Raw genomic sequence first — 12967 nt, 5'->3', positions numbered from 1 at the left:
CTGGACATTCGGGTCACATCAGGCCAGAGGACCTCAGTTTTGGGTGTTCAGTACAGTGTCCCTGTCGCTGCACCCAGGCATTGGGATCCAGACCACAGGCAAAGCACCCCCTGTTGGATCCTCCAACACCATCTCCTCCAGGAGCCACACAGGCTTTCCCAGGAGGAGGATGTCTCCCATTCGAGTAGAGACAGGGCCCTAGTTTTGTAAGCGAATGTCTCCACTCCCAACCTCCTGTACACCATAGTGATAATAAACTCGGTTGGTGCTTTTCAGCGTTTGGAGTCTCTCTGTTGTCTAAAAACCTCCAGATGGTGTTTATCTGCTATGAGCAGAGAGAGAGAAAGCCTAGCATACTGGACCGAGACAGTTTTTTTTTTTTTTTAAACCCATTTACAGACACTGGGGCTTTGTAAACACATTAGAGCAGTTTCCAGCGCAAGCCGACTGCAGAGCAGCACATGAAGCTTCAGTGTTTGATTAAAATTGTGGACAATCCCTTTCACTTGTTTCCTTATCGATCCAAACAAAAGGTATTCAGAAGATCCTTCAGGGTTCCACTCACAACCATTTACAACTTTTTTAAAAAGGTTCTTCAAAAAACCCATATGGCTTTGAAAAGGTTTTTGAAATATTACAAAAGTCCATCAAGAACCGGCAAAGGATTAAAATTTGAGTGTAGTACGCGCTGTCAGAGCTGCATGTGGTATTTGTTGGTTTTGAGATCAGCCTCCTGGTTAACACCTGCGCTCAGGTGATGAAGTGTGTGCGTGAGTGTGTGTGTGTGTGTTGTGTGTGTGTACTTTGCACGTTCCATTCCTTCAGGTGTGCCCAAACACACGCTGCAGGCTTTGATGTTGCTCTAATGAAGGATAATAACAGAAAAAACCCATCGTCGTGGATTAGAGACATTTTTCCCCCTAAAACCTCTCGTCCTCGTCGACAGATCGGGAGCTGGGTGTCTACAGTCAAAAGGTCAGAAGGTTAAAACATGGAATCTGATCTCAATCTTCATCTGCTTCTTGATCTTCAGCTCCCGAATGATTTTCTAAGCCCTCTGTGATGACGTTTGAACGTATCTGATTCAACCATGCTGAATTCGGAATGACCTTGTTGATTACAACGTGTGAGAAAGTATCCACCAATTCTTTTGGTTAAAATAAGGGCCTGTTCACACCTGGCATTAAGGTGTTACCTCACCATACGCTGCGCTCAAAACCGCTCTGTTAAAACTGCTAATCTGTTTCTCTTTGGGGATCTATAAAGTTTATCTTCCGTTAAACAAGCTCTCTCTCTTTCAAACGAGTGACGCACATTAACACGGCCATTTTTAAGCATGAGCCATAACTCTGGATCCATAGGGAGCCAGTGGCCAGGACTTTTATGGCAGTCCTCGGTGAGGGAGCGTCAGGCGGTTTAATGTCATAAGTGGTCGTGCATTAGGCCTCATTACCACATTTACGACAATCATCCTCGCTCCGGGTCTTCTATCGATCTCCCCGCAGGGTGACCGCTCACCCCGACCTGGGAGAAACAGAGGGATGAAAGGAGAGGGAAAAGAAAGGCGAGCACAGTGGCAGCGGGAGATGTGAAGCGTGGCACGGGTCCAGCTCATCAAATTCAGAAACCGTCGAGAGGGCTGTCAGGAGGGCCCTCCGTCTCCACGCCGCCGGGACAAGCCTAATTTGGGGGATTTTCATCCGTGCGTCGTTCAAGCCAAGGCAAAGATCCGTGCTCTAATCAAATAATCGGAATGCAGGAAGGGGGCGACTCTCCGCGAGGCGGAAAGGAGTGGAGTGGAAGAGGCAGAGGTAACAGGATCTCTGTTGTAGCATCTAAAGGGAGGAGGGAGACCTACACTGCAAGGGATGAGCTCACTAGATAAAGCTACCACTTCAAACATTTAAGAAATTTAATGGAGATCCATCACTTCAGAGAACAGCTTCATGGGCATATGGACCTTGGGGTCATGTGCAGCTGCTCCAGAGCTTCCCAGTCCTATTCAGGTGTTTCCATAGAAATTATAAACACTGTACGTTTGTTACCACAATGGGTGAATGCACATATTTTAAGAGGTGTCCACACACTTTTGGACATCCACTGATGTATTGTTCCCTGGAGTTTCAGGCCGATCTAGACATGCACACGGCCTTTAGTCCTGAGTACAGAGAGTCCATCGCCTTCTCACACGAGTGGTTGTGAATGGTGCTGCACACACACACACACACACACACACACACACACACACTTACTTCGTCCTGTCTATGCTAAAAAACATCAAACGTTGTTCTGGTGATAGCCATCTCCACCATCTCTGACCGCACCTGGGCATATCTGGAATTTGATTTGTGCCGACAGCACAAATTCCTCTCATGAAAAATAACAATAACACTTATACGTGTGTGTGTGTGTGTGTGTGTGTGTGAGTGAGAGAGAGAGAGTGACGTGACTGGACACACTTGTATTTAGCACTACATTCGATGTAGAATCCAAAGCAGAACAAAACATGACAAGCACAGAGGTGTTTACGGCTGTTTTCCATGTCCGTGTTTGAGAGTGTGTTCCTACCGCGGACCCCTTGGGCAGCGCCGTCTCATCCACCAGCAGATACAAGATGTTCAGAGCCACCAGGAAGACGGAAAACGCCTGCAAACGACAGAGGAGGAGTTAAAAAAAAGCTACAGCAGGACATGGGCTGTTGTGTAGTATTTACATTTGTTTATTTTCAAACTAAACACTACACACTGTGTCCACAACATTTTCAGTCACTCAGCTCTGATGCTCTGAAGGGTCCAGCTACAGAAATAATCTTAAAAGGTGCCACTCCCTCACTTCTCCACAGTGGAACACACTTCTGTTTCTTAATGAAACGTCTGTGATCTGCTTTTGGTCCAAACCCAACAGCAGTGTTCTCCCCCTGTCTAAACAGCCCTGTTCAGAACGCCTGCTTTCAGCGCCTGTTCCTTTAAATGATAATGAGCCGCTCGCTGTTCACCCCGACCCCGAGCACACAGCAGTGAGGAGCAGAAGCTCTTTTTTTAGCCATTTTTGCTCTTTCGTCTCCATTTTTACTCAGTGCTCTTATTTCTCCGCGCTCGATTTGTTTTGTTGCATTTAACCTCGTCTCTGCGCTCTCACAAACATGGGTCTCTGCACTTGACGTCAGAAGTGGAGCAGAATCAGAACGGATCGTTTTATCCCTTGTTTTCTGACGGGGGGGGGATCTTGTTTCACAGTGTGTGTGTTGGTGGGCTCCAGATCCACACTATAAAGTTTCACACTATTTCATAATGTTCCACCTTTTACATTAACAGTGTAATCGTCTCACGTGACATGTTCATTTTAGGAAGAACTGGTCTGAGTAAAAGAACTGTACGTACCGTGCCTGCGAGGAGAATCAGCATCACGATCGGGTAAAGGAGGTTCTTCTCCCAGGCCGAGGCCTTCTTCCTCCTCTCTGAGAAACAGAAAGAGAAGAAGGGATGATGAGAAGAGGACTTACTCATAAAACATTAGGGACTTTCACCTGAAGCTCTCAGTCTCTACACACAAAAGGATGGACAGTTGAATAGATGGATGGATGGATGAATGAATGAATGAATGAATGAATGGATGGATGGAGGGATTGGTGGATAGACGGTGGATGAATAGATGGAGGGTTCCACCATCCATCCCCCGTCTGTCCCCAATTCATCCACCATCCGTCCCCGTCCCCTGTCCATCCACCATTCGTCCCCCGTCTGTCCCCTGTCCATACACCGTCCGTCCCCTGTCCATCCTCCGTCCGTCCCCTGTCCATCCACCCTCTGTCCCCTGCCCATCCACCCGCCGTCCCCTGTCCATCCACCCTGCGTCCCCTGTCCATCCACCCTGCGTCCCCATCTGTCCCCTGTCCATCCACCCTCCGTCCCCATCTGTCCCCTGTCCATCCACTGTCCGTCCCCCATCTGTCCCCTGTCCATCCACCGTCCGTCACCCGTTTGTCCCCTGTCCGACCCAGCATGACGCAGGTCCTTTGGCCGTCTTCCCTCCGAATGAATGACCTCACTCCCAGAGGCAGCCACAACAAAGTTTGCCTTGCTGTCCAATCTCCTAAGTGCCTTTGTGTCTAATTAGAGTCATTCATAACGGCTCAAAAACGCACAAATGTACACAATTAGGAGAGCACTATGGAAGCCTGTTTGGCCTTTTTCCAAATGAAGAAATCAAGTCGATCTGCATCTGGGGGCTTGGTTTTTCTTCTCTCTGATTAAGGACAGAGCGGATGCTCACAGTAACAGACTGCATTCCATCTGTGGCTCTGCATACTCTGTTTCCCCCCTGTGCTCCAGCACTCAGGACCCCCACAGAGCGGGTGTGATGTGGTGGTGGATTATTCTCAGTGCTGCAGTGACACTGACGTGGTGGTGGTGTGTTAGTGTGTGTTGTGCTGATGAAGGAGTAGAGGACGACCGACACACACTGTGCAGCGACAGATGAGCTACTGTCTCTGACTTTACTCTGTGAGTGTCTCACAGAGTGGTCGGTGAGTGGACACAGGGTTTAAAAACTCCAGCAGCACTGCTGTGTCTGATCAACGCAAACCTGTATGGTCAGTGGAGCTGAGGAAATGGACACGGAGGGCCCTGTTAGAGCTGAGAGTGTCAGTGAAGGTGATGAAACTCTTACCCAGTTTATTCCTCTGGGCTCGGACGCTGTCCAGCTCCTTCTGCAGATGCTGGGAATTCGGACGCAGATGAGAATTGGAGGCTGAACCTTGGGGGCGGATAGAAGAAAGAGAAAATCAGAGAGGGATGGAGATTATTTTTGTTAGAGGGTAAAAATAATAAGGCAGACAGTGCCAGTAAGGTTTGTTCTGACAGTGCCCACACTCTGGGAGTGTAATGGAGCAAGGACAGCACAGAGTTCACATGTCCTAACCTTCCCCACTAGCATATTTTAGCATATTTAAACGTGACCGTTTCAAACAGGAAAGAGAAACACGGCCAAGACCCAGGCACTGTCCTATAAGGAACTGGACTTGGACCTAGAACCGATAAACTATCGAGAACCATTACATTTTGAATGGAGAGCTTATTTTAACTGGTGTATCTTTTCTACACGTTACGGTACAGATTCAGCAGCCCAGGAACCTCAGGGTTGGGCATATCACACATAACCATACTCAGACTATCAGACCTGTGAATTATGATGAAAATATTTAAAGATACTTTGGCACACTTTCATGTGCAGAAAAAACAGAAATGCTATAAATAAGAAGACAGATCAGCAGTTGGGTTCCTGTGACGCTCAACATGGAGTATGTTTATGAATAAAGACCCGCACTCCAGCAAAAAATAAATAAATATATAAAAAAAAGAGCCAATCAGGTTTCGGATTATAGATAAAGCCCCGCCCTCCCGGTGCATTCTGTTTAATTTACATTTAATAGATTAGTACAGAAAATAAAAGAAATGGAAGAGTACAGATTAAATACAGACGAAGGCTGAAGGGTGACGGCACTGAGCAGAACCTTGGCTTCAGGACCCTTTCTCTAACTGGATCTTAATGAAGTCTAATTAAATACCCCTGTTCTAAAGTACGAGTTAACCCTTTCAACACCACACACGTGACTTCAGGAGGTCTTAAAGAGCACCTTTAACATCTCTCTTCATCAAGTGCACACTTGCTCCAGCTGGTTCTCGAGGGGTAAAAGCTATATGATGCATGTTTGAGAGGCGAGAGTGTGTCCCCAGGGGCAAGTGGGAGTCGTAATGCTGTGTAGTGTAGTGTACTGCAGTGTAGAAGAGAGGGAGAGGGGTTCTCCAGGAAAACCGCAGACCTCAGTCTTCTTTGGCTTCTCCTTTTATTTTTTTCACTCCTCTCCTAAATCTGTTTCATTCTCTCCGCCTCTCCGCTTCATTCCTGTCACTTGCTCTCTCTCCTCAAAGCGAGGGATCGGTTTGCAGAGCCTCGGGGGACACACAGCGGCAATTAGTTCACTGTTACAGTATTACGGGCGTGCAATAAAAACTCAATCTTTCATCCGTCCAAACGGTGGGGGGGTGGCAAAAAAAGCCAACAGCAGCCAATCACTTTGATCAAAACCAGGATTATTAAGACCATTACGACACGCCCTGTCTCGAGCTCTAATGAAGACGTGAGTGAAAACAAAACAAGCCAAACACACAGGAGGGGGGGAAGAGGAAAAAAAAAAAAAAAAGAGAGAGAGGTGGAGAGAGGGTGGGGGGAGCGCAGCAGGTGTGCTCCAGGTCTTTCCTCTGTCTTTGACGTTTAGGGAAAGTCTGAGCCCTCGAACCAAAACTGTGGGAACGACACAACAGGAAATGTCAGGACTGGGATCATCTGTCAGAACCTTCTACATTCAGGCATGAAATAAGATGGATGAGTGAACTGTGCTTTATGTCGAGATAATTTTCTCAAAGCTCCCACAGAGGAACAGCCCCCCCCAAACCCCACAGCAGTGTTCTCCCCCTGTTTAAACAGCCCTGTTCAGAACACCCGCTTTCAGCGCCTGTTCCTTTAAATGATAATGAGCCGCTCACTGTTCACCCCGACCCCGAGCGCACAGCAGTGAGGAGCGAGGAGCAGAAGCTCTGTTTTTTTTTATCGATTCTCTTTCTTCTCCGCGCTCGTTGTGCCTGTTCTGCTGCGTTTAACCTCGTCTTTGCGCTCTCACATAAAAGCTGGTCCAGCGCTGTGATTGGACAGATTCAGACAAGGGGCGGGGCTATTCTAAAGTCTCTGCACTCGACGTCAGAAGCAGCTCATTTTACCTCGTGTTTTCTCTCATAAAGCGCACAGACAACTGACGGGGGGGCGGGTCTTGTTTCACAGTGTGTGAGTTGGTGGCTTCCAGATTCCCACATAAATATGAATACAAACTGCAGAGGGGATTTCTTTATCATTTGCCACCTATAATCTGCACCTATTGTGTGTATAACATCTATAGAAAGGCGTGAGTTGAAACGGGACTCTGAAGTGATGCTGTTCCATCCAATGCCTCTGGGATGAGCTGTAGTGGTGTTTGTGATCCAGAATTACTCCTATAACATCAGCATCTGAGATCGCTATTGTTTATGTGGCTGAATGCCATTGGTTCCTCACAGCAATGTTTCAACACCAAGTTAAAAACCTGTTACTGCAGTAAAAGGGAACAAACTCCTGGTTAACGCTTTTCTTTTTGTATGTTAGACACTTTTTGATGGGAAATAAAAGAAATTAAAGTGGTCTCTGACTTTTGCACAGTGCTGGATATGACTGGTGATTAAAGTCAGCATCCGTTCTCATGTTCACTTTGGATTTATAAGTCTTTGTCCAGTGCAGTGTCCCTGTGTCTTTGCTGCAGAGGTGAACTTAGTGGCCGCAGGGATAGATGATGTCAGTCTCTCTCTCTCTCTCTCTCTCTCTCTCTCTGTGTGTCTATGAAGGCACTTCTGCATTACATCAGCCCTGATTATGCAAAAGAGCCCCCAACCCACACCCACACCCACACACACAGAAGGCTGCACAAGGTCACCCTGCCGCTGCGCATCTGGACAACAATGAAGAGCCGCTCTCGAGCCAAGACCAAGGACATGCAGCACCTAGCGTCCTGGGCTAAAGTTTAAGCACCCCTGCTCCAATGACGTGACTCTGCTGATGTTCCAAGTCCTCTGCAAACTTTAATACACTAAAAACTAGTCTGGAGTTTGCTGCTCTGTTGTATGGATTTGATGACAGCCGCGTAAACGCACTGTAAGAGGTGAGGTGGATTACCTCTGCCCCACCCAACTACTACGAAAAGGTCCACTTCACTGCTCCACACCCCAACGCAGGGGGGGTTAATACCCCTCTGGTCTACACTTGGCATTGAGCATGGTGTCATGTGCGAGGCTCATGTGCAGCTGCTTCAGGGATTCCCCTCTCATTATATGCTTTACTCTATACAATCTAGACACACTGTGTCCACAGAGACTGATAAATGACCTGTTATCCGATTTTTGAAAAGAAATAAAAACAGGAAGATGCTCCGTCTCTTTGCTGAAGTCAGAGTGACGAGGATCGTTCACTTTTATCCTTTTTCCTGCTGCTCTCTACTCAGACTCTGAACCACACTCAGAAATCATTTCACACAAGGCACAAAAACACCCTGCAGTATCTGTTGCTGCTGCTGCGTTGCAGGATTCTGGAAAAGAACAAGGGTTTACCTTTAGAAGCGCAAGGACATTTTATCCTAAAATGACACGAGTCGACTCTATTACTACATTGTATTAACACTACAGAGGAAAGCCTCACCTGTGTCTCCTCTGTTAATCAGACCATGTTCTCAACTCAAACAAAGTAAACAAAGGCTCGGTGTGCCCAAACTTTTGACCCCAGAGAGCTTTGTTCTGGCCTTGACAACGTCTCGCGAACACACCCCAGCGGCCCACGCTGAACCGGGAGAGCGGTTTCTGGTGGCATGGTTAAAAGGGGGATGTTTGAGGGGTCTTCCCTGCTGGAGAGGAGACGGCATTGTCCTCCTCCTCCTCAACGCTGGACCAGGGGATTCCCCTCCTTCGCAGGAAGTGGAGGAACACGCCGAAGCAGGATTAAAAGTGTAATGAGACGCTGCGCCCACAAGTCCTTTAATGAAACAACGCGGGGTGAGGATCTCAGAGGGGCATTCCGGCAGCACGCGGCCTCTCTCGCCTCCATCGCCGTCAGATTGCTATATTATTACATTCTTCTTATATTAGTATTAAATTAGTGTTAGATTATTTTATTACTCCCAGCAGGAATGATCAGACACATAATTCATACCACGCTTCTGACAGCTACCTAAAGCATACACAGTGAGTGTGTGTGTGTGTGTGTGTGTGTGTGTGTGGGTGAGGGAGTAACAGAGTGAGTAAGTGTGTGTGTGTGTGTGTGTGTGAGTGACTGGGTGTGTGTGTTAGAGTGACTGGGTGAGTGAGTGAGTGAGTGAGTGAGTGAGTGACTGGATGAGTGAGAAAGTGACTAGGTGGGTGAGAGAGTGACTGGGTGAGAGAGTGACTGGGTGGGTGAGAGAGTGACTGGGTGGGTGAGAAAGTGACTGGGTGGGTGAGTAACTGGGTGAGTGAGTGACTGGGTGTGTGAGAAACTGGGTGAGTGAGTGACTGGGTGTGTGAGAGAGTGACTGGGTGAGTGAGTGACTGACTGGGTGTGTGAGAAAGTGACTGGGTGGGTGAGTGACTGGGTGTGTGAGAGAGTGACTGGGTGTGTGAGAGAGTGACTGGTTGGGTGAGTGACTGGGTGAGTGAGAGAGTGACTGGTTGGGTGAGTGACTGGGTGGGTGAGTGACTGGGTGAATGAGAGAGTGACTGAGTGAGTGAGTGAGTGAGAGAGTGACTGGGTGTGTGAGAGAGTGACTGGGTGAGAGAGTGACTGGGTGAGTGAGAGAGTGACTGGGTGAGTGAGTGACTGGGTGAATGAGTGACTGGATGTGTGGGAGAGTGACTGGGTGAGTGAGAGAGTGACTGGGTGAGTGAGTGACTGGGTGAATGAGAGAGTGACTGGGTGAATGAGAGAGTGACTGGATGTGTGGGAGAGTGACTGGGTAACTGAGTGACTGGGTGAGAGAGTGACTGGGTGTGTGAGAAAGTGACTGGGTGGGTGAGTGACTGGGTGAGTGAGTGACTGGGTGTGAGAGAGAGTAACTGGGTGAGTGAGTGACTGACTGGGTGTGTGAGAAAGTGACTGGGTGGGTGAGTGAGTGACTGGGTGGGTGAGAGAGTGACTGGGTGAATGAGAGAGTGACTGAGTGAGTGAGTGAGTGACTGAGTGAGGTAGAGAGTGACTGAGTGAGTGAGAGAGTGACTGGGTGTGTGAGAAAGTGACTGGGTGTGTGAGAAAGTGACTGGGTGGGTGAGTGACTGGGTGAGAGAGTGACTGGGTGGGTGAGTGACTGGGTGTGTGAGAGAGTGACTGGGTGTGTGAGAGAGTGACTGGGTGAGTGAGTGACTGACTGGGTGTGTGAGAAAGTGACTGGGTGGGTGAGTGACTGGGTGAGTGAGTGAGTGACTGGGTGGGTGAGAGAGTGACTGGGTGTGTGAGAGAGTGACTGGGTGTGTGAGAGAGTGACTGAGTGAGTGAGAGAGTGACTGGGTGAGTGAGTGAGTGAGTGACTGAGTGAGTGAGAGAGTGACTGGGTGTGTGAGAGTGAGACTGGGTGTGTGAGAGAGTGACTGGGTGAGAGAGTGACTGGGTGAGTGAGAGAGTGACTGGGTGAATGAGAGAGTGACTGGGTGAGTGAGAGAGTGACTGGGTGAGTGAGAGAGTGACTGGGTGAGTGAGTGAGTGGCTGGGTGACTGAGTGACTGGGTGAGTGAGAGAGTGACTGGATGTGTGGGAGAGTGACTGGGTGAATGAGAGAGTGACTGGGTGAGTGAGAGAGTGACTGGGTGACTGAGTGACTGGGTGTGTGAGAGAGTGACTGGGTGAGAGAGTGACTGGGTGAGTGAGAGAGTGACTGGGTGAATGAGAGAGTGACTGGGTGAATGAGAGAGTGACTGGATGTGTGGGAGAGTGAGAGAGTGACTGGGTGACTGAGTGACTGGGTGAGTGAGTGAGTGACTGGGTGTGTGAGAAAGTGACTGGGTGAGTGAGAGAGTGACTGGGTGAATGAGAGAGTGACTGGGTGAATGAGAGAGTGACTGGGTGAGTGAGGGACTGGATGTGTGGGAGAGTGACTGGGTGAGTGAGAGAGTGACTGGGTGACTGAGTGACTGGGTGAGTGAGAGTGACTGGGTATGTGAGAAAATGACTGGGTGAGTGAGTGACTGGGTGAGTGAGTGAGTAAGTGACTGGGTGAGTGAGTGAGTGACTGGGTGAGTGAGTGACTGGGTGAATGAGAGAGCGACTGGGTGAGTGAGAGAGTAAGTGACTGAGTGAGTGAGTGAGTAACTGTGTGGGTATAAAAGTGAAGAGCAGAGGACTGAGGCGACCTACTTTGAACTCCAGTTTTCTCTTTTTGAACCTGCGTCACCTGCCACTTCTGAATTCACCTCAAAAACAGTAACTTCTCTCTCTCCACTGAGCGCATGAGCGCCATTATCCCAGAATGCCGTTCAGGTATTCCGCATGGTCGCTGTCCTTTTGTGGTTCGGTCACATCAAACACGCAGCATTTAAAAGAGAGAATGGAAAACGCTCCGGACAGATTACACTTATTTTATCAGGTGTTCAAAGCGTCCCGGGCTTTTGGCGTCAACACTACGAAACCAAACAGCCAAATGTGAGTCTATTGAGAGGCAGCCGTGGGAATTAAGCAACTGGGCGTTATCAGCCAGGTTCATCTCTCCTACCTCCGCGAATTCTAAAGAGGAGCTCTCTTTCCCTGCGCACTGGCATCTGTACACTTGGTTGTGTGCTTGAGTTAACGCTAAAGTGCAAGCTGCCGAGAGGCCTGAACACTTCCTGCGATATGCAGAGCTCTTCCCCTCCACCCTCTCCTCGGTTTCGTAAAAGACGGAGGACGACGAGGAAGTCAGTGCGAGCGTGTTATGAGAAGCCTCCGTCTCACTCAGCAGATTGATGCAATTCAAAAACACTGCAGACCCTCAGCCCGTCCAAAACATTCCTAAAGAACTCAGACACAATGGACCCTTAGACGGCATTTGGAGGTGCATCGTCATATCACAGTGAACACACCCAGTACAGCGCAAAAAAGAGGTCTTTATCATGAAGGCTTTGAGATTAAAGTCTGAAACGTTAGAGAATAATGTCAGAGTACAGCAAGAAATAAAGTCAGAATGTTTAGAGAACAAGTGCCTTGGAGGAGAGTGGAGACAGCAGACACAGCCAAAAACGTATTTCATTCTCAGAGGAGGTGACAAACTTTCTCACCTCTCTCTCTGGCATCATAACCACCCCAACACACACACACACACACACACACACAATGTTCTGATACTGAAGCACAATTAAGGGCTGAAAAAACGGTGAGAAGAAAGATAGGAGAGGGGAAAAAAAAAAAAAACCCGTGGACATTCCAGTTGCCGACCACAATTGGACAAATCGATCCGAGCATGACACAACAAACACACTCACCATTCAGCTTGTGCTGCAGGGCCTCTTCCTGTAGCTGAATACAGTACATCTGCTCATCCAGGTCCTCCAAAATCTAACACACACACACACACAGAAAAACAATAGTGAACCTGCACTGTACATGTTACAAAAACATATACACAGCAAAAAAATTACAGCTTAACAGGGAAATAATCTAAAATCATCTAAAATAACACTCTGTTGTAAGACATTTGTTAGATGTTTGCACGTATGTCTTGATGCTTTTGTTTGTTCTAAGTGATTTTTTTACGTGTTGAGACCAGGACTGGGTTGCACCGGTTTTGCGCAATTCCTTTTTACTAAATTAGGTGGTGCCACAGATCCATGTTGAACTGATACTTAACTAGCATCTACTAAGTGATGCGTACTCTGCAACCGAGGTCATGACAACAACACCTGGCTAACACACTGCCATGGGAACACTGAGGGCAAGCTGCACCGATTCTGAGCGCATAATGCCATTTCAAAATAACAGTTTATGCCTTACAAATAACGGCAAAATTAACGTCAGCACTTACAACATGGACCAAAATAAATCATCACGGCCTTAAAAGGTATGTCTTAATGACTGATAAATTACTTTGTTGTATAATGAGAGTTATTGTGTAGGAAAATGGGTGTTAGAATAACTTTGTGAGATCAGCACAGCAAATAAAACCAGTCATTTTCTTAATATCTAGATGCCTTTTGGGTGATACAGATCTCGCATGAACCAAAGTTGAGCAGATATCCACAGGATGCAGCCTGTCCTATTACACCTGATGGTGAAAATGATTTCAAACAAGCCATATTTTGGTTGCCGTTGGTTACGTAACAGCTTACACCTGCTTAGGGGTAGATGTAAATATTTAGCAGTTACTAGCCCCTACATACACAATAGTGTAGGTGGTGCA

At 47.9% G+C, this 12967-nt stretch overlaps 1 protein-coding gene across 1 annotated transcript in view; it reads right to left on the bottom strand.

Annotated features, from left to right (window-relative positions):
* lmbr1 (limb development membrane protein 1) overlaps nt 1-12967 on the bottom strand; it is a 37654-nt gene that overhangs the window by 5410 nt on the left and 19277 nt on the right. Inside the window, exons 9-12 of the mRNA XM_066681738.1 lie at nt 12054-12126; nt 4669-4755; nt 3381-3457; nt 2569-2646 (exon numbers count right to left, since the gene is read on the bottom strand). Of these exons, the coding sequence (XP_066537835.1) occupies nt 2569-2646; nt 3381-3457; nt 4669-4755; nt 12054-12126 (315 nt within the window). The remainder of the gene's footprint in view (nt 1-2568; nt 2647-3380; nt 3458-4668; nt 4756-12053; nt 12127-12967) is intronic.

Source organism: Hoplias malabaricus, chromosome 9 (assembly GCF_029633855.1).
Source record: "Hoplias malabaricus isolate fHopMal1 chromosome 9, fHopMal1.hap1, whole genome shotgun sequence".
NCBI classification, from domain to species: domain Eukaryota; kingdom Metazoa; phylum Chordata; class Actinopteri; order Characiformes; family Erythrinidae; genus Hoplias; species Hoplias malabaricus.
Note: the sequence above shows the minus strand (reverse complement) of the source record. Positions and strands in the feature narration are given on the sequence as shown.